Genomic DNA, 22,004 nt, shown 5'->3' on the forward strand with positions numbered 1-22,004 from the left:
TCATAAATATATTAGATCCGCCACGTATTTTGTTTAGAACAAAGGTTGATTAGACATGATCATAACCCAAATGATTTTGGACCATTGATGATGGACTTATTAATTAATCTCAATTCAAGATAAGATTTCCGATCCACATTGGATTCCACCAAGTACATGGTTTACACTTCAGACCATTCCTTGTATAAACATGAATAGATTATGCAACAGTAACGTAGTTTGAGTCTGAGATGCTTGAGATGTGAATTCATCTTGTGGAACCATGACGACAGACAAAAGAGCATCAGATGAAGTGAACTAGGAGATAAGAGGCATAATTTTGATTGGAAAAGGAAACCAGAAACTGTTTCAACGGGTAATTTCAAGAGCATCATGCGTCCAACTTAAACTCACTGACCCAGGCGCAACAGACTTAGACATCACATTCTCATATTCCTCACCAGACGCACTTGAAACTGTTATATGATCAGAACTGATATCAAGTGACTTGTTTTCCCCAGTGCTACCAACAGAATGGAAGTGGCGGACCCGGTTCAGATAACCAGGCCGGCTGTGATCAGAGTGTGATGCATTGTGGAGAGTAGGAGACCTGTCCTTGATGCAGCCATTAACTGTCTCTACATCCAGAATCATACTTGTATCGACTTGCCTCGGACTTGATCCACATGATTTCTCCATATCGAGTACTAGAACTGATGCATTTACCTTCCTGTTGGCGGCAGAACAAGCTGGAAAAAATTGCCCTTGTTTCAGCTCATTAGAAGATGAAAATGGCCCTACCTCATTCTCTTGGTCACAAATCTGAACATCCAGTTTCTGTTCATCTATCAGTAAGGCATGAGTTATGGCCCTAGTTTCTTCTCTCTGCTTCTTGTAAAAGAACATGGCTCTCTACAAGATAACCACAAGCATGAGCCATCAGTTGGACTATTGCAAAACATAATACAAATAGTTGAAAAAGAAAAGCATATATATGCAAAGGGTATATGTGGCAATGAAATCCAAGCCCAACGGAAAAACATAAAGATATTCTATACATACTTTGTTGGTATTAATTATAGACCAGTCCAGCATGTTCATACCTGAAAAACAGAATCATCTACGGCAACAAAAAGAGAAGCACTTGACGCAAGTTTTGGCAGCTCCACTTGGGTTTTTACAACTTTCTACATGACAGAAAGAAATACCAGTTAGTTGAAAAGAATTAAGAACACAATAAACCACACATTCCAAATTTCCAATTATTAATTTTACCTCCAGACAGAGAAGCTCCAAAGAATCTCCATCAATGTTTTCATTCGGTTCTACATCTTTTAAAGTCAGACATTTATTGTATAACTCTGGATGCGTAAGCTCAACTGAAATGTCAAGCTTGGAGAGATACACAAGCCAAAAATGACCATCCTCATCCTTTGGCATCTCAGAATGTTTGGGTAATTTCTCAGCAATACTTTTGGATATACATGGTTCCTTTGCTAACTCAACAGTATCTAGACCAATTTCGATTTTCTGACCTTTGTCCAAATGAGTATCACTCTGGCTCTCTTGCAGCCATGATAACCCCAAGCAAGTTTCATCCTCATTTGCATATGCTGCAGATTTCAATTCATGAGAGACTGAAGGAAGCTCTACATTCACACCACCAATTGAGCCGTTCAACATATCTGCACTTGTCTCCATCTGCTGGTCGCCTATAAGTTCTGCCTTGTGGTTCCAATCAAACGTCCCATGTGCTGGAGCCTCAGGCCTGGTGGCAACATTATTTGCATCTTGGCCAGGCAAAGGAGGGTACAAACCATTGTCAAAAGGATTTCGCCACCCATATTGATGCCCATGGCTGAAGTATCTGCCAGTATTAGGGACATCATGAGAAAATACAGGGTGATTTACATCCATCAAAGGTCTGGCAGTATACATAGGAAATGCAGGATAGTGATGCATAAGGGGATTAAAACCAACAGAAACGGGACCATGCTGGAAATGAGTGAAGTTGTTCACGAGTGGATACGGCCGATTCGGAAGACCTTTCCGGGCATTACCATGCACTGATCCAGCATTGGGACGATTAGCCCTCTTGTGATGATTGTGAGGTTGACGAAATTTGGAGTATGAGTTGCTAGATACTTGACCAGCATTGATTGAAGATGAAGAAGAGAAAACATCACAATCTTCCTGGGGTTTTTCACCTGTGGGAAGGTTCTTGGAAGGCAACTGCCAACTTCCCTTTCCTTCAGCAAAAGATGATCCTGAATCCTTGACACCACTGCTCCTTCCAAATTTGTTGTTATCAGGATTGTGCCCGCTAGATTGTATCAACTTAGAATCATCAGGTAGATCCACAGGAGAATTGGACGGCTTGGACACATCACAAATCAAATCCCTCTCAACTGATAAGTCACAAAAACTACTGTCATCCTTGTCAATCAGTCTCTTGGTATGCTTAGACAAACACGGCTGCTCAAGAGCTCCAGAAACATCTGCAACCTCCTTTGAAGGAAGGAGATTTATGTGAACTCTTTCATCCGGTTCCCCATACTTCAATTCTGATTGGATTGAGGGCCTAAAAGGTCCGCAAAGACAGTAATTAGCTGAAGATAAATATTTACAAGCCAAAGGAGACAAAAAGACAAAGTGAAGCACAAGCAAAAATCATCATGACAAACCCAGACAAAATCCAAATCCTGTATCCAAGTTATTAATATATACTTCGAAAGGACCAATAAAAATGGTCATGCCGCTTGCTAATAATTCCTTCCAAAAAAAATTCTTCTTATCCATTTTCTGTATTACATTACCACTCATCTCAGTTATCACTTTTCGGCATGGTCTACAGTCTACAATACAAATTTCTAAACAGATAATGATAGATTGATAGGCACAAAATGGTTCACTCCAAAGACCAACACAACCAGGGCACTAGCACAATTATAAGCATCGAAAAGTAAATGGCACATGCCTCATTTGACCAATAGAAATGAAGACCAGTATCATTTTACATATCATGCCGCTTACTGCATTCATTAGGAGTACACCACATACCGCAACTGCTGAAAATTTTCACCAGACAGAAAAATACCTGAATTGATCTTTTGAAAGATGAGAATAGGAACTAGGTGAATTCCTCTGTTTGTTACAGCTTGCATTTAAGTCTGCATCAGCATGGTGTAAATGAGATCCTTCCTCATCAGCAACATGCTCTGTCATGCCACTGACTTTCTTTTCTGGATATAAATGTTGTGCCTTGATACTTTGGGATCTACTTCGGTCCTCTCTATCATCAGCTCTACTTCCCTTATTATCATCATACCTAATGAGTTCTCCAGCATTCCTTTCTGGATCAACATACCGTTCCTTGGAACTCCGGGATTGGTCCTCCCTATCATCAGCTTTATTTCTCCTATCATCCTTATACCTAGTGTCCCCTCCATCATTCTTTTCTGGATCAAAATGTTGTTCCTTGGTACTTCTGGATCTGCTATATGTTTGGTCCCCTCCGTCATTATATATACTGTATCCTACATTATTCTTTCCTGGATCAACATTTTGTTTCTTGGTACTTTGGGATGTACTATACTCATGATACATTCTGTCATCACCTCTACTTCCCCTACCATCATTATACCTGGGATTTTCTCCATCATCATATCTTGATCTCTTATACCGAATTCCAATGGCATAACTTTCATCCTTTGCATGCTTACTACCTGACCTGTCACTGTGGTGATCCCTTGAGGGACATTTGTCGTGGTGCCTATCTTCCAGGTGTCTCTTCTTACAGTCAAAATCTTCGGTTGTCCTGCTATCCCTTGGCCTACTATCACCGTCAGCATCTTCTTCATACCTAACTTCATAACTTGCAGCATCTTTGTGCTTACGATCTCTGTCAGCATCTTCTTCGTACTTACCTTTATATCTTGCAGCATCCTTGTGCCTACTATCTCTGTCAGCATCTTCTTTGTACCTAACTTTATAACTTGCAGCATCCTTGTGTTTACTATCTCGGTCAGCATATTCTTCGTACTTAGCTTTATATCTAGCAGCATCCTTATCAGCAGCTTCTCCTGTAACTTTACAGCTCGCACCATCCTTGTGCCTACTACCTCTATCAGCGTCTTCTCCATGCTTACTGGCATAACTTGCAGCATCCTTGTGCCTACTATCTCTGTCAGCGGCTTCTCCATACTTGACTTTAGTACCTGCACCATCCGTGTGCCTAACATCTCTGTCAATGACTTCTCCACACTTACTAGTATAACTTGCACCATCTGCGTGCCTATTATCTCTGTTGTCGGATTTTCTAAACTTATATTTATAACCTACACCATCCATGTATCTATCCGTGTCATCTCTCTCACATTCCTGATACTCACCCTTCTGAACAGACCCATCCCTGCTCCTCCTAATTAGTTTCTCAAGCTCCTTTGACTTCAGATTTCGCACCTCCTCTTTCGAAGGCCTCTCTACAAAATCATACATACATATCAAGATGCATCCAGATTCATCATGCACATAGCACCAATCCGAATTTGTTCATTTACAACATAAATAATCATTAAAGAATCTGAAAATTACTAAGCATACTTCATAAAGTACATTTAATATTATGCAGCAATTATCAACACAAGAACAGCAAGAACATAAAATCAAAGCTGCACAGAAAAATTAAAAAAATTAAAATTAAAAACTGAGTCACATTACCGGTGTCAGCAATTTCATCCTTCATATTCTTGTTCTTGTTCTTCTTCTCACTCTCTCTTCTCCTCTTCGAAGAAATTTGCTCCACGTCAGCGAAAACCTCACTGTCATTTTCATGAAGACACCGATTCCCGCCGCCGTCTTCGAGCTTTCGCTTCTCGCCGGCGTGCGAAACCGTGACGGAACTCTCCTCTTTACACGTCTTAGTCTTCCTTCTCCCTCCTTCTCTTTCTTCGTCATCAACTATCTCCGTCTCGGAGTCAGGGTAGCCTGAACTGTGCTTGCTCTGCTTCCGAGACGACGTCGTTCGCGAGCTCTTCTTCATCGTCGGTAAAATGAAAAGCTAAAAGAATTGAAATTCAGTGACGGTGGGACGGGAAAGAGGAAAGTTGATCGGAAATATGAGAGTTTATATTGCCGGAAAAGGGAGAGGGGGAATTTCGATTTTGATCTCACAGTACAGTAATTTGAGACCAACAGACGGAAGAAGAAGAAGCAAAGAAACTTCGGAGTGGCACAAATGACAACACTGCCCGTTATTTTTATTACATCATCAATGAACGAAACAATAAATATACCGCACATTGGATCACGGTCTCGGAGCTTGTTAGATTTTGAGTTATGGAAAAGGAAATTCCGCTCTGTCCGAATGATGATTAGAATCTAAATCATTGTATATAACTCAAAACAACACACTTCATCAATTAATTTGCCACGAATAATTAACAATATTGTATACGTGTCAGGTCTATAGATCTCAAAACAAAAATAAATGTAGCATTTAGTTCGATTTGTGTAGATTAATTCGCTTTTTCTAGTTTGAAATGTACACGTTGTTGGGCTCAAAAACTGCAATATCAAAAGTTTAGTTGATATACCGTTGAAATTTTTGTTTTTTTCAGCCTTAGGATATTATCTTTCCACACCATGAGAATGGGGATGGAATCTTGGTTGGGTATATGAAGCCCATACTTCTCAACCAAGAGTAGCTTATTATCATTATGTAAATGCTTTTATATATCCAATCTTTATCGATTTTTTTAATATTTAATTTTTTTTATATTTTGTCAAAATTTCTATTTTTAGAGATCTTCGATATCTCCTCGATAGTCGATATTTTAGTCCTCGGCCGGACTAGCATAAGTGGATAGAATGTCGTTATAGGATTAGATTCGCGTACAATCCAAAATAATAAGTCAATTTTTTATCAAATCCAGTGCATTATAAATCCAATAATCCACTTATAAATAGACTGGCTCTGGATTGGACCTAGGTATTACCCTCCACGTGTGTAGTATGTTGTGTATTGGTGATTGGTGATAGAGAGAACAAACCTAGACGCATCCAACTAGTTGGGGAAGATAGGATCATATACTCATCATAGGACAGTGTTACACAAAAGCTTTGTGTGGCCACAAATCTTTTTCCATCTCTCAGAGCCTGCAACTTTCAATCAAACAATGGCTTCCAACATCAATCTCCCTAGCTTTCAGGGTCCTCTTCTAAAATCCAATTTCCTTGGTAGAAATGACCTCTATAATCTTGCCCCTAGGCCTTGTTTCACAGTTCAAAGAAGGCCATCCCCTCATCACCTAAGAACATATGCCAAGTTTAATCTTTTCGAAATCTTGGGAGGCAGAGGACTTCTAAATGGTGAGCGAGGCGTCGAGAAAGAGCTTACAAGAAATGTCGAAGAAGAAGCAGCAGCAGCAGCTGTTGGTGATGAGACAGAGAAAACAGAGGGAGAAGAAGAATCAGAAGGCTCGGCAGTTGCTGGCATTGACAGTGCTCAAGAAGCTGCTTTTGAAAAGGAGTTGATGGGGCTTACTGGAGGATTTCCTGGTGGTGAAACAGGGTTGAGAAAGTTCATTGAGAAAAACCCACCTCCCAAGAAACCCCCAGCTGCAAAATCTGGAACAACAGCAGCGATTATGAACTCAAAGAAGCCGAAAGCACCTGAATTGCCATTGTTACTACCTGGTATGATCGCCATTGTTAGCAATCCAAATAGCCCGTATCACATGTACTGTGGCATTGTTCAGAGAATCACCGATGGAAAAGCTGGGGTTCTTTTCGAGGGAGGGAACTGGGATCGGTTAATCACTTTTCGACTGGAAGAGTTAACTCGCAGAGAGAAAGGACCTCCAGGGAAGAATCCCAGATCCGCGATTCTTGAACCTCTGCTTCAAAGGGATTCTGAATGAGTCATTTTCTTAGTTTCTGTACCATAAGCATGTGTATTATATTCGGAATGTGCAAATAAAGAAATTCCAAGCTTTTATGACAATCTCATTATTTGTAAACTGTAAAAAGATATGTCAAGGATGGAATTCAATATCACATCTTTAAGGTGTTTGACTACACATGAATTTCCGCCAGTAGTTGTCATTTAAAGAAAAAAGGGGAACTAAGAGCAACTCCAAGTGCTTCAAATGGTCAGAAAAATGTCCAGAATATGACCCTCCATTATTCAAGCTCCACAGAAGATCAGATGCAGCCACCCAACTGCCAATAAACGGTTGAAAAGAATCAATACAAAGAAGACTGATGTCAAGTTTATCATGTCACCATTATGAAAATCTTGATGATAATAGATAAATTGACCAGTTGCATGCTCATAAAGATTTAAAATACACTTCGGAAGTTTATATATAGTATTATAATGTAATATGAACATTAAGTAAATAAAATCAGAAAAGAAGCACATCATACAATACAACTAAACAAATGTAAGACGAAACATGATTATCAATTTTTTCACATTGATGATGCATATTTTCAGCTATGAGAGGTCACCAGAAGTAAATCTGACTATGTAAATCTTCACCGCACCATCAGAAATGTAAATTACTCGTAACTATGAAAACTTGCAATGAAACTATAGTGTTAATCATGAGCAACATCTAGTTAGTGTTTCTATTTCACTAATTTATGATTCACATCCCAGTGATTTACTATTCGTTAACATAGGGTCTCAGATTAACAATACTCGTCCCATGACCAGTTGGAAAGATTTTCCTCCTGACCAATAAAGTGAAATGAACTTACTGGCAATGAACTGGTGAAACTCACTTCCTGGTTCCCACCCACTTTCACAACACCCGAAACAGGCATTTTGAGTATCATATGTTTATATAAGGGAGAAAAAAAAAACACACATCTTATCACTTTCACCTATTTAAACTAGTAAATGCATGTCTCTGGGTGGCCAGTGAAGAGGCAAGCATTAGGGTTGAAGAACTCAATTCAATGAAAGTTGATGAATCGAACAATAAATATAAATTCTTCAACTATAGGTTAAAAGTTCCACACACCATAATAGCCTCAATCTCTTCTTTGGATACTGGTGTTCTTGGGGGTTGTTCAGAAGCTTTTCCTCCCAAAGTTGGTGAAGCCTTTGAACCTGAGAAGAAACCTTGAACAGAATCACCGGCCAAAGGTGCTGCTGCCTGAGATTCAGAACCTGCCACAGTAAATTGCCAGATTTAACGAAAAAAAAAAACAAATTATATCCATAACGAACTAGTATCAAAGCAAAGCATAAAGAGTAGAAAGAGAAGAGGTAAAAAAAAAAACTTAAGAATTAGCTCAATAGAAGCATCAAAACTAGGCTGAAGATTAAAAGATGGTGATGTCATGCATATCGACATATTACTCGTGGACGCAGAGCACAGAATACTCAGCTACTCACAGTGTACTTAATGTCATGTTACCAAAGAGTTTTATGTTGTATCATAATAAATCACAATAATAGTTTCAAACATCATTCACCTCATCAATAAAATTCCATAACAGGAGGCTAACATTTCAAATGTAAAACAAAACAGTGACATCCTACATAATATAATGAGAGTGGCCAGAATCTTCAATGCTTATTGCAATAGTCAAACATGGTTCCACAAGGCTAGTAGTACGCATGACTGAGAGTGCAAAGGAAATAACTAAACTTTTGATCAAGAAGGCTCCAAATGCCAGTTCCTTTGAGTTATGACTATATATTATCAGCCTAAGTTGTGGCTTTTCCCACTTAGACTATGTCTCTCTTACAAAAGCATAAATTTGGCAACTCAATTTAAGCAGCACCTACTCATAAAAATAGAGATACTCACGATGTGCTGCATTAATTTCACTAACCTCAATTTTTTTGGGAAAAGTTCATTTTAATATGTGAGCAAAGTATTATTACACCCAAACATTCTGTAACAAGAGAAAGTTCGAAACGTGTACTGAAGCTTCCCATTCCCAATAAGCACCCTCGATTAAACAGGCCTAATTACTGTTCACTTTTAAAATGCTAATAACATTCTCAACACATCAAATTCCATCTCTTACAAACTCACCCAAAACTCCAATGAGTAATTTGTATGATCCAGCCAAGCTGAAGGACTTACATACTTCCATTCAAAAAAAAAAACTTACATACTTAAAACTTGACCAAGTGTTACTTAATCTAAGCAAATCGAAAACCCAGTAACCTATTAAAATGGTGCAGGCATACTCAAAACACAGGCAAGTCTTGACAGAACTAAAACCACTCTCTAAAGTTCAAAACTTACCGGGGTCTTGATCACATACTACAAATTCAATTATCATCTTATAGGCCAATCGAAAAGAACCCATCAAAATTGAAACCAAGTGCATATAAATGCACAAACATAACGCTGAGAAAGAATTCCTACAGTATATGGGTAACGATGAATAAGGAGAATTGAAAGAGGCACAGACCAGCCGGCTTTGGATGTCTCTGGGGAAATTTGATGCGAGGGATTCGCTTCATCAACTGGGCTCCACCCATCTCTTCTCTTCTCTTCTCTTCTCTTCTTCGATGTATCTGTCCTGATTGACAATATGCAGCACAAGAAGAACATCAACACACCAGCCCACTATCCACTGGGTTACCCGGCCCATTTAACTTGGTTTAATAAAAAAAAATCTCAGAATGCAAAAGTTAATGATCCAATATTTACTACAACAAAAATTATTAGTTTCGAAGCATAGGCGGATCCAGGATTTAAGAATAGTCTAAACTCGGATTCTCTCCTCATGAGCTCTTACCTCATATTGCCTCATAGGCAATGTTCTAAATATCCTGATATTAAGAAAACGATATGATAAGTTGCTTATCGGTCTATTATATTGGTTAACCCGAAAAATTAATATATCGGTGTTTTATTTTATTTTATTTTTAAAACCACATTTTTTGAAAAATATTTTAAAGAAAATGAAAGTTTCGTCGATAGCATTCGATGACGAGAGAGTTTATGATGAATGATCACCTCCATTTTTATTAATTAATACTATTTATGTATTTTAATTTTCAAAACAATCAAATATTTTTTATGAAGTTTATTTAGTACATTTACTTCTATAAGTTTAAATTTCTCAAGCTTATTTGGTATATTTTGATGTATATGTTTATAAATATATTAAATTGAATTAAAAATTAGAAAAAAAAACGATAAATCTGATATAATCCGATATATCTACGTTATATCCTTATTTTACAAAACCGATACAATGCTGATAACCGCTATTTAGACCATTGCTCATGGGTGCATCTAGGCCACACATATATGTTGGACGGTTAATATTACTTTTATTTACTTAAAATGAGATTTTCAATTGTTACATTTCTTTCCCAATATCTCGGTCATTCTCATCTCCGAATGCGAAAAAACTAAGCTAAAAACTAAGCATCAAGCCATCAAGTATTTAATATATAAATGCTGGAATAAGGGGTGAGACGTGGGGTGCTTCAGTTGGAAAAATCGGAGTTGGGTTGTGGTGCTTGGGGATGAGAGAGAGAGAGAGAGAGAGAGAGAGAGAGGAATGACGAGATCTTAAGAGAGATAAGATACCGCATTGAAAATATCATTTTAATTGAAGAAGGGTAATCATGGCCATCTAATCTAAATGGGCAGTTTAGATGCACCATGAGGCAATATGAGGTGAAAGCTCATAAGGAGATGATCTGAGTCCGAGTAGTCTAGGCTAATTTTCACAAGGATACAAAATTTTCTTTTTATGAGGCTTGAATCCAGCATACAACCATCATCCACCACACAGTTCTCACAATCACACAACAATTCTTTGAAAAATAAGATATAAAATATGAATATATCAATGAACCGTTACAAAACATTTTAATTCGAGCATAGATGAAAAATTGAAATCCCCTAAATCTCTAATTAATGCATACCAGATAAATTCCAATTCAAGAATTTGGAGAAAGAAATAGAGTAATAGCCCAATATATACAACCATAGAGGAGACTAGGAGAAGACTCTGAAGTCTGAACTCGTAAGTGAGATTGTGAATAAGTTCTAGAAAGAAAAATCAGAAGATGTCTTTTAATTTCGCACTAAAAATTGAAAAAACAAACTCAGAAAATTGGAAGGCGCACATGTTGCATTCTTTTTAAACTCTAGTTTTCTCATTCCTTGTATGAGCTATTGGGCTAGATATATACCTAGAAATTTTAAGCCCAAAAATCACTATAGGCTACAGCCCAGGTCGCTCTTCACATAGGTCTGCCAGCTTCGAAGTGCGCTTCAAACTAATAATATGATATCTGAAAACAAGAAACATACATATCAAATTGTCATCCTTAATCAAACCCACCTCTACAATCATCATATGTCTCTATATGGCAAGTGGCAGATCCATGAATTAGAGCTCGGGTGGGCTTGAAGGCAAAGCTGGGGATTGATCGGATAGATAAAGGTTTTATGCGAATGAAAGTCAAATTGATAAGAGTCACGAAGAGAGAGTTTCCAAAATGAAGTCGGAGATAGATCGGAGTGAGCTATCTAATATGCCAGTTCCAACTTTATTTGTAGGATATTTCATCTATCTTCTTTGACTAAATCTCGTCTTTCTCATCCTTGTCCTGCCCTCCCTGGCTCCCTCAATGTCTTCACTTTCTTAAGCACAGAGCATGGAATTGAATGTATTCACCAGCAAAACCCAAACTCAAAACTCACTAAAAAACCAAAAAGCAATTTTACCATAAATTGAGTCGTCTACGACCACGGACCACCGTCTTTCTTTAGGCTCCGCTCATCTAGGTGTTTAAACTGGCGACGTTTCTAGGTATAAAGTCGGACTGGCCAAAGTCTTTTACTTTTGGGTGTAGGATATTCATAGAATGAGAAAAAATGAGAGTGGTGTTTTGGAGAAATGGGTACTAGGGAATATGGGTTTGGTTTGGGCGGTTGAGGATCATGGTTGAAGCCTTGAGATATTTGAGCATAAGAACACAAAAGATATATTAGAGTTAAGCTTCTTTTATTCATTAAATATCATGCAATGTTGTCAAAATTTGTAAAGTATCTGGAAAATTGTTTCAAAAGATCAAAATTTTGAGGTGCGATGACAATTCAAATCGTGCTCACTATTCATACGCGACTGAAGGTAATGGTGAAAATATGAAAATGGATGACGAGACTATTTTGGGGTGAGAACAGAATGACAAGAAGAAAGGAAGCGAGATGATCTCATGAGAAGAAATAAAATATCTATATGAATAAAGTTGGAGAAATCCTGACCATCTATTAAAGTTGAATGACTCATATTTTCTTATGAGACAATATGAGGAGAGGGTTGCGAGAAGAGGATCCGAGTGATTTATAATTATATATACCTAGTTTTTTTTTCGCCCAAATTTTTCAGTTGGGCTTGAGCCCTACCAGCTAAAGGCCTGGATCTGCCCTGCATACGGCCCAATGGCATGGTTGGCCATCCAGTACGTTGTAGCATTGTACATTAGGGATTTAGGGCACTTGTGCTTCACTACATAACATTGTGGATTTGTTATGGCCATGGATGTTGGATTGAGATGCTGGCCGGGGTTGGAGATTGGCTCCAACTATGTGGGCATGTGGCATGCATGACCGAGTAACAGAGTCTCTCTCCCCAGTCACCGAACTGTTGTTAGGCAGATTTCGACAAACAGGGCATGTCGGATTCTTTCTAAGCCAGGCGTCTATACAGTTTGCATGAAAGTAATGGTTTCATTCGGGAATGGTCATTAGTGTCTCCTTCGCTTGATAATCACACAAACATATTGGACAAGTCTTGTAAATATCGGGCTTCGGACATGAGTCATATGACTTGAAGGTTTGACCGTCGAGTGCACCTGGCCCTTCAACAACCGGAAGCTGCATTTCTCCGGTGGCTATGGTGGATGGTTCGGTGATGGTGAGTTTGAGACGATGCCCATGACAGAAACAACATACGAACAATACTTGCAATAGTATCATAAATCCCACGCCTACAACGAGGCCAATCTTCCCACCTTTTGATGAGACATCATCTGAATCTATAGAAATTTCTTTGATAGCTTCATTATACGTACGTATTGTCATGGTTCAGGAGTACTCGAAACTAATAAAAGTTTAAAACAATATTTAGAATGTGACGTACGTACCGGTTTTACATGATAAGATTCGTACAGGTACCGAATCCCGGGACTGTTGCTGTTACCAGCTCCGGTTGACGAAGAAGACGATTACCCTCACAAAAGATACAGCCAGATTCGTTCCACGCCAACTCAACACCCATATCAAGATACTTCGGAGCCACGTACAGCTCTTGAAATCACAGAGCAGCTATAGTAGTCTGGCGGCATCATTGTAGAAGTAGACACAGCAATGACCCTGACAGAATCATCGCCGAGGCAAGAGACGGGCGAAATGTCGTTTGGTTTTCTCTTAATGTTAGAGGAGCAGTTGAGGAAAGTGAACGCATCAAGTGCATCAAGACGGAGCGAGAAGGGTGAACCTGCAAGGCTAGCTGAAGTTATTTTCGAAGAAACGTTTGGTTAGGCATTTCTCAAGGTCGTTGATGAAGAGGGTTTGCTCCATGTAATTGATGGAATCGACGGAACCGGAGGATGGGAGAGTAATAATCGTTTGTTTTTTAGAGTTGCAGGAGAGGTCAAAGCCTGGAAATACAGAGCTTTGGGATTGGTTACGTAGGCGGAAGGGGAATATAATAGTAGGCTAAGAAGTACGGAAACTTGCATACACCCACGTTTTCCGCTTCCGAAGCGGAACCACTCCGGAAACGCGCCGAAGACGCCCGGAAACGTGCCGGAAACGCCCGGAAACGTGTTTCCAGAAAAATGAGTTTTGGAAACGCGGTGGAAACGCGAGTTTCTGAATTGGAAACGCGGTGGAAACGCGAGTTTCCGAAAAATAAAGGTTTTTTTATTTTTTTTATTTGAGATTTTGAGTTACTTAAACTAAAAATTTGTTATTATATTTATTTTTTGTATAATTTATATATATTTATATTTTTTTTATTTGACGTTTCCAAAACGTACCCGCTTCCTAAATTTTTTGAAAAACACGCTTCCGCGTTTCCAAACGTTTCGCTTCCACGTACCCGTATCCGATTCCGTGCAGCCTAGAGAGTAGGGTGCGGGTTGCTCGAGTTACATACAGATATAGGACAGGAGGCTACTGCTACGTGTGGAAGAAAGGAGAAGAATATGATGTAGAAGGTGAAGATCATGATGAAGATTTCCAAGAAAAGTGGCTATATGCCTATATCACCATTTACATGAACAATATATATATATATATATATATATATAGTCCCTATCCAGAGTGAAGGTTCACTCTGAAGTTTCAGAGTGAAGTTCTAATTTTGGCACACTTTTCGGTCAAATTTTTTCACCATAAGTGATTCAATATTTAGATATGCTATTCAAGATCATCTCTATAAAGTTTCATCCAATTTGACAATGATTTGAGCTTTCAAAATTGAGATTTACACGAACGGTTCACGTTCAACAATTTTAATTCATTCATTGATTTAATCTAATTTCAATACCTTAACGATGTCCGAATTAGATGAAATTTTGTAGAGATGATCTTGAATAGCATACCTAAATATGGAATCGCTTATACTGAAAAAATTTGACCGAAAAGTGTGCCAAAATTAGAACTTCACTCTGAAACTTCAGAGTGAACCTTCACTCTGGATATGGACTATATATATATATATATATGCGGGCGGTTAAAGCTAGACTATAGTGTACGTATTTGTACGTACCAAGACAAATAATTTGGTACCTTGAATTGTGACCAGCTAAAATTGCATGACGTCCTGTGATGATATATATTTGAATACCTTTTTACATACCCCATGGTATCATACACCTTGATATATTAATTCACCAGTTATGGTAAAAGATTACAAGAAACAATAGTGCATGGATTGGAGAATGACCATAAAAGTGCATCAAAATAATCGATGATGAAGAACGAGGTGAGAAATTTCTCAAACCGAATCTTTTGTACATGATTCTCTTCGGGACCAATATATTAAGTTATGTCATTTTGTTATTATAGAATATTACTGAATAGTACCAACTAACATTTGAACTAATAAAAAATTTATTAGGACATAAGCCCGGACTTAAAAATGAGTTAACCTAAAACTGATTAATTGATACTGAAATGTCCAAATTACCATTGGAGGTGATCAAAATATAAAGTTGTTCATTACATTATGAGCTTTTATTTAAGTACCATATTACTTCTCCTTCTTTTTTCTTTAGAAATTTAGAAATTTTGAATTTTGGTCACCAAAAACTATAGTAACAACTAATTTCCCAGTCAATAGTAGCAGTTAAATTTATAGTTCACAATAGCAGATATATATTCACAGCCGACAATAACACATTTCAAGTCGGCAGTAGCATCTAGCTTCATACTCAACGATAGCAGGTGGCTTCCAATTCGATAGTAGCAACTAGTTTCATAGTCGACAGTAGCAGATAGTCTCACAGTCAATAGTAACACATTTCTAGTCGGCAGTAGCAGTTAGTGTTTCAATTAACAGTAGCATGTAGCTTCTTAGCCGACAGTAGCAGGTACACACTAGGCTGCACGGAATCAGATACGGGTACGTGGAAGCGAAACGTTTGGAAACGCGGAAGCGTGTTTTTCAAAAAATTTAGGAAGCGGGTATGTTTTGAAAACGTCGAAATAAAAAAAATATAAATATATATAAATTATACAAAAAAAATAAATATAATAACAAATTTTTAGTTTAAGTAACTCAAAATCTCAAATAAAAAAAACATAAAAAACCTTTATTTTTTAGAAACTCGCGTTTCCACCGCGTTTCCAAAACTCATTTTTCTAGAAACACGTTTCCGAGCGTTTCCGGAGTGGTTCCGCTTCAGAAGCGGGAAACGTGGGTGTATGCAAGTTTCCGTGCTTCCTAGGGTACACATATGAATGTGACATGTGGTAGTGAGAATGCATTTTGAATTCTTTAAAATGTGATGGGCTAAAGAGGGGCAAAAAAAGTAAAATATCATATGACATGTGACAGTTTGTCATTATGTTGTTTTTATTTGTAATTTTTAGTCTTAATTTGCTCTACCAAATTAAGAAGTAAGTTTTTTTGTGAACTAAAATGTTATTTGACACTTATTAGTAATTTGTTATTGTTGTTACGCATAATTCTCATTGTACATTTCTATAGTACCAACTATATATGAGCAAATGATTAGAATCACATCCAGCAGTGTTGGAACAGCTCCCAAAATCCAACCACTTCACCTACTTCATTGCCTCCAACTGTTTCTCATACCTATATTGAAACAAAATGGTTTAATGTTCTTTCATCGATTGGTTATTCCTCTCCGTTTGTATCTCTTTTTCCAATTTTGGTCTTGATTACAAGATTGAATGGCCTCTAGACTCTCGATTCAATTATTTTCCACAAGAATGCTGCTGAGCCGGGTATGTAAGCGGGAGGAACTAAAAAGAAGACCTTTTGGTTTCTGCACCGTCTGGAAACTATTATAATAATGACAAAACTATAAGGAATCCTGGGCTTAAACATCTTCTGTGGGTTTCGTTGTACTTGGAATAGCTCTATGCCGAGTTGGTTGTGTCATGGAATTGACAATGATGTAAACCCTTCAGTTTAATGAATGAAGTATCTTGATCGTTATAAAGCCCTCAATCATGCTCTTGCTAGTGACATAGATTGTATATACTCTCTAGATTAAGTCAAATTCTACGTTCATGAAAAACTAAAAGTGCTCTTATGACTCTGGTTCTAGTGAAAGCGATGAAAGTCTAGTTGTGCTCCAGTTTTTGGGTAAAGGTTATACGGGCGACGTTATTAAATATAACATTCGGGACATAAAAACCTTTGGTAATCTCGTCCTTAGTTGCCGAATCTAATGGAGGTTTCAATCCGACGATCAACCGTAATTTGAAGGTAAAACGAGAGGATGGGAACTACTACAATGACTATTGTTGGTTGCGATCTCTAAGCGGGATTTTCAGTCATATATCCCCCGAAGAACGAGTGTTAAGCGTGTTGGAAACATAGTGAATTTCACTATTTTCTTATAAACCAATTTAATTAAATGAATTAAGTGGACGCACTTAAGATCTGTGAAGATAATATGAGCTTGTGTTCTTCGGTGTAAGAGCTACAAAATAATATATTTATCTGTTTAAATTGGTTATGGTGTGAATAATAAATTGTCACCTAAAACATGAAAACGATTTGAACTCCGGAATGTATAACGACTGAACAACTTTGAATTTATAAAATTAAATTATGTAACGTCAGGTTTAATGAGATTGAATTATATAACCGTCGAATTCATTGTGTAACAGTCGTAATGTATGAAATGAAATTCATTGAGGTAACGGTTGTAACGGTCGTAACGTTTGAAAATTCATTACGTAACCGCTGTAACTTATGATAAGAAATTCAATTCTGAATTCATGAGAATTCATTTAGTGATCAGATTTCCTCTCTATAAATAGCGACATTTTCATTCATTCAGAAATAGCCGAATAACCGAAAATATGAAATTTGATTTAGAATCATAACTTAAGATCCCAAACACTACTATTTCCTCTCTCTAAAGTTTGTGCTTTGCTTTATTGTTGTGGTAATAGAAAATGTTCATTCTAGTTCGCTGATATTCTTGTAGTAGTGCAGCTTCAAAGATTTGCAAGTTGTTGTATCTTGGGAGACTAGTGTCATTTAGTCCTTACATCAGTAGAGACAGCGTATTTGTCTTAAGAGCAGTGTGTGGTACACACGACTTGACTTTCCATTTCTCCCCCTTTTATTCAAAAGTGGTTGAGTTATCACTTTCAATTTTCTTAATTATTTATTTTTTTTAAAAAAATTGTTTTATCTTTGTCTCAAGTTTGTGTCTCGAGTTTGTTCCAAGTTCTATGTCCAATGTCCTATTCCAATTGCATAGGTGTTGCATGTCTTACCAATTCGCATAGGTCATTGAGTTCTATGTACCCCGTGAGGTACCAATATTTTTAATTATGTATTTATTATCGCATAATCATTTTCTAATTTATATTTATTTTAAAATTTAATTTATTATTTATATTTGTAATATCACCCCATTCTTAACAAAGCGAGCGAAGAATCGGTCTTTGTTTCTTTCTTCCTTCTTCTCCTTCTATCTTCTTTTGAATCGGTCTTTGTTTCTTTCTTCCTTCTTCTCCTTCTATCTTCTTTTTTTCTACAAGCAAGCGTGTACATGCATGTACGTATAAATTAATTTCATTTTCAGCTACAAATAAAATAACATGTAAATGATGGATTGTCGGAACACTAGTGATAAAAAAACATTCAGTACGTCAAGTCAGTCATACTTACAATGCAAGTTGAATCATGCATGACCCCAATTGACCCGTGTAGAAAGACTCGATCGCGAGCTAAAGCTAAACTCAAGCTAAGACGTACGTAGATGTTGGTGTACGTTATTAATTCTGATACCACAGTTTGCATGGTAGCTTTCCTTTATTTATGTATGTTAACTCGATCGGATTTCTAAACCCAGCTCTGACGTTTTCAATGGAGAGTGATACTTGACTAGGTCAATGACTCAATATAATCACTTTCAATCGAATTCGTGCTTCAGGGTAGCTAGAGAGAGGTACGTGGATGCCCCAAACACCGGACTAAACCATGAACCACGTAAACGCTCTACCAAATGGAATTTAGTTTTATTAATCGAGTACGTGCTTAGGGTCATTTGACTAATTGAAAGTTAGGTTTAGGGACTAAACCATGAACCACGTAAACATGTATATATTTTCTTAAGTATTCGAACATAGTTCTTATAATATCGAAGTTGAAAAAAAAATTCAGTGGAAGACTATTATTGGACGTTGATGCACAACATTACTAACCAAATTATTTCAAAACTCGTTCCGTCAATAACTGGTATTTGACTAGACTCTAATGAATTCATGAATTGATATGAGCCTATGAGTTTCCAAAACGCCAATTGTACGTTAAAAGATTGGGTCTTGAAAAAGTTCAAGTCACTTTTAAATATGTAAGACTAAACCAATGCGGGTGCAGAGAAATAACAAAAGAATTGAGAGTTGGAAGGTATTGACGAATTCAAATGATATTAATTGGTACGTGTTCTCAATATGTGTTCTACTGAAGACAGAATTGTGCTGATCACTTCGTCTCTTGGACTGTGGGACACCTGAAATCGACATCACCCGAATAAATAACACTCCATACTATAGCCCTCTCATTATCATCTTCTCTATATATATGCAACTTTGGTATACAATTCATGTATCTATCTCCTCCATCTATCTCTCCCATTCATCTATCTATCCCTTCTGCTCTTTTACAACAATGTTGAATATTTTGCCTTCTTTCTTCAGTAAGAAATCATCAAACGACAAAACAGAACTCAGGAAGCCTGGTAACAGAGAAGCTATATATAGAGATGAGTTATGTACAAAGCCAGTTTTAAATTATAGTCGGGAGATGAAGTGCAGTTACTTCGGAAGTTCGGAACCATTGCTCAGCAAGAGGGAAGAAAAAGATTTACAAGGAGTAGTGGTGATGAGAGTAAAAGTCAAGATGACAAAGCAAGAAGCGGCTCGGATGCTTTCCAGGTGCAAAAACGGAGGCGTTCTTGAATTCAATGATGTGGCAAACGAGCTCACAAAGATTCCGATCAACCGTGTTACCCTTGATCAGTCCCCTGCTTGTACTAGAAGTGCTGCAGGTCCAGTTCTGAAGAGCATCCCTGAAGAATAGTGATCGAAAGGAGTTTCATTGCAGATTTCCATTAGCTGTTAGGAAGGATACTATTAGCCGTTGTTCTTTCTCCCCCCAACATATTGTAGCAAATTCATTGTAACAGACTATTTCTTAATGTGATTGATTCCAATTCCAAAATTTTATTTTTTCCCTAGCTGGGAGCTGAGTCTTCTTTTGAGACATCAATATGTACTTGAGGTAGCGCACGTAAGTGCTGAGCTTACAGTAATTTGAATCTGGAATTCTGAACATGTGAAGGTTGAATCGTTGTGATGATGGGAGCGAAATTGGGTGAGGAGTCCATCATGCATATGGCACTTGACCCAGAGAAATATTAATTAGTAACATATATGAAAGGTTCAATCATATATGAATAACTCTCAGTTGCTAGGCTAATTAATTTCATCTTCTTTGCTAAGCAATCCATATGATTATTGCCAACTTTTGCTTGACCGCTCATAGCCAGTAACAACAGAAACAATGCACAGATTTATTCAAAGCAGAGTTGATTAGTGAAGTAGTAAAGCTAGGCGCGCTCTCTCTCTCTCTCTCTCTCTCTCTCTCTCTCTCATCGATGGCATGACCCGCTCGTTCCTCTCCCTCTACTCTCTCTTCATGTGCTCCAAATTGAAATTTCATGGCAGAAATCAAACATGATGGTTGTTCTTATCTTTCATTACATCAGATGATTAGAATGTGATGAACTGCAGCTATATATTACTCTCTGGTCATATTCTTGTGTAGAACACAAGGCTAGGATCAGTTTGCAAAGCCTAGCAATTGATGTTCATCGTCATCAGATTCTCAAACAGTACCGAATGCCTTATTTTCTTATGCTTCTGCAATCATAATGTATCAGAAATGCAATTTTTAGAGTTATGATATCGGAAAACTTAAACAAATTAACTCTAAACGTTCTTCAATATTGCTGCTGATTTGTAGTTATCAGATTTAAGAGCGTACAACCAGTCAACCATTATAAGTAACAGAAGTAAATTTATCTCTCATCTCTGACTATCTCTTATTATATGGCATGTGTATGTTAACACTAACCATAGTTACACAGAAATATAATAAAAAAATAATCAAGTCTTATTAATGGGAAAATATATTAGCAAAAACTAAATTTGTTCTCTCTTGATTATATAATAAAAATATAACCAAGTCTTCATTCTTCTTTGATCTCTTGTGAGACATGGTGGTTTTTCTTTCTTTTAAACTTGTCTTTACCACCATATGTGGATCTTCAGATCTAATTGTTTTATGCTTCTTGGTTTTCTATATAAGTCTTTTTCATTTCATGAGCAAATTAACTTACAGTAAAATTGAATTTATATATAGATCCAAACAAGAATTTTTGTGAAGAAATTCATAAATTAAAAATCAATTTTCTCCAAGATATGAAGTGCATATATATAATCAAGAATATTTAGTTTATTGATACAATATATTGCGATAACCAACCAATGAAGAATTAATCTGTTGGGGTTAGGGCTTGTTAACGGGCCGACCCGGGCCTTAATAAATTTAAATAAGTGACAGGCTGGATCGGGTTAGTTATTTTCACAAATATGAAGATCCAAACCCGCCCACCTAAAGCGAGCATTGCGGGTTTGTATTAGAAAAAAACATAATACTCTAATTTAAGGGTTTGAAATAATAAAAGAATTATTTGAAACATTTTTTTAAAAAGTCACAAATAAATTCTAGTTTCGAAATATTATCGATCGACACTAGTAGATGTGATCGATATATATATATATATATTTAGGGAGCCTGTAAAAATTTCATTCATTTTGAACATGGTTTGACCGTCCGTACCTACGGTCAACTAAAAATGAGGCGTTTTGACATAATAAAACCTCATTGACGGGGGCTTTGCTAAATGGGTTTCCTCGTTGTGACCACGCACGATCGGTGACAAAAATTAGGAGATTTTAAATATGTAAACAGTTTTTCGCATCTTGCTAATGGGTCCCCCCTTAGGGCATATTAGTGTTGTTTTTGGTTTACCGGAAATTCTGACGGTCAAACGAGGTCCGAATTAGATAAAATTTTAAAATGGTCACTAAATATATATATATATATATATATATATATACCGATCACATCGGATTGTGTCAATCAATTCCGAGAAGTTCTTTCATATAGTCGTTTCATAATGCGATAGTTTTATTATAAACCTAATATAAAAGTTATGATACATTAGTGGACACTTCGGT

At 37.2% G+C, this 22,004-nt stretch overlaps 3 protein-coding genes and 1 pseudogene across 3 annotated transcripts; 1 reads left to right on the forward strand and 3 right to left on the reverse strand.

Annotated features, from left to right (window-relative positions):
* Positions 1–93: 93 nt before the first annotated feature.
* On the reverse strand, positions 94–5,235 carry LOC126793355 (uncharacterized). The gene is made up of 5 exons (XM_050519850.1): positions 4,699–5,235; positions 3,077–4,460; positions 1,255–2,560; positions 1,083–1,166; positions 94–891 (listed from the first exon to the last, which is right to left on the reverse strand). The coding sequence occupies exons 1-5, from the start codon at positions 5,018–5,020 to the stop codon at positions 349–351; spliced, it is 3,639 nt and encodes a 1,212-aa protein (XP_050375807.1). The 5' UTR covers positions 5,021–5,235; the 3' UTR covers positions 94–348.
* An 843-nt stretch (positions 5,236–6,078) lies between these two features.
* On the forward strand, positions 6,079–6,904 carry LOC126794491 (NAD(P)H-quinone oxidoreductase subunit S, chloroplastic). Its single transcript, XM_050521224.1, has one exon. The coding sequence runs from the start codon at positions 6,156–6,158 to the stop codon at positions 6,897–6,899; it is 744 nt and encodes a 247-aa protein (XP_050377181.1). The 5' UTR covers positions 6,079–6,155; the 3' UTR covers positions 6,900–6,904.
* Positions 6,905–6,955: 51 nt separating this feature from the next.
* Positions 6,956–9,510, reverse strand: LOC126794493 (uncharacterized). Its single transcript, XM_050521225.1, has 3 exons — positions 9,421–9,510; positions 8,010–8,158; positions 6,956–7,200 (listed from the first exon to the last, which is right to left on the reverse strand). The coding sequence occupies exons 1-3, from the start codon at positions 9,488–9,490 to the stop codon at positions 7,183–7,185; spliced, it is 237 nt and encodes a 78-aa protein (XP_050377182.1). The 5' UTR covers positions 9,491–9,510; the 3' UTR covers positions 6,956–7,182.
* A 2,957-nt stretch (positions 9,511–12,467) lies between these two features.
* LOC126795389 (putative RING-H2 finger protein ATL21A) lies at positions 12,468–17,979 on the reverse strand (annotated as a pseudogene).
* Between the last annotated feature and the right edge of the window lie 4,025 nt (positions 17,980–22,004).

The sequence above is a fragment of the Argentina anserina genome, chromosome 5, assembly GCF_933775445.1.
Source record: "Argentina anserina chromosome 5, drPotAnse1.1, whole genome shotgun sequence".
NCBI lineage: Eukaryota > Viridiplantae > Streptophyta > Magnoliopsida > Rosales > Rosaceae > Argentina > Argentina anserina.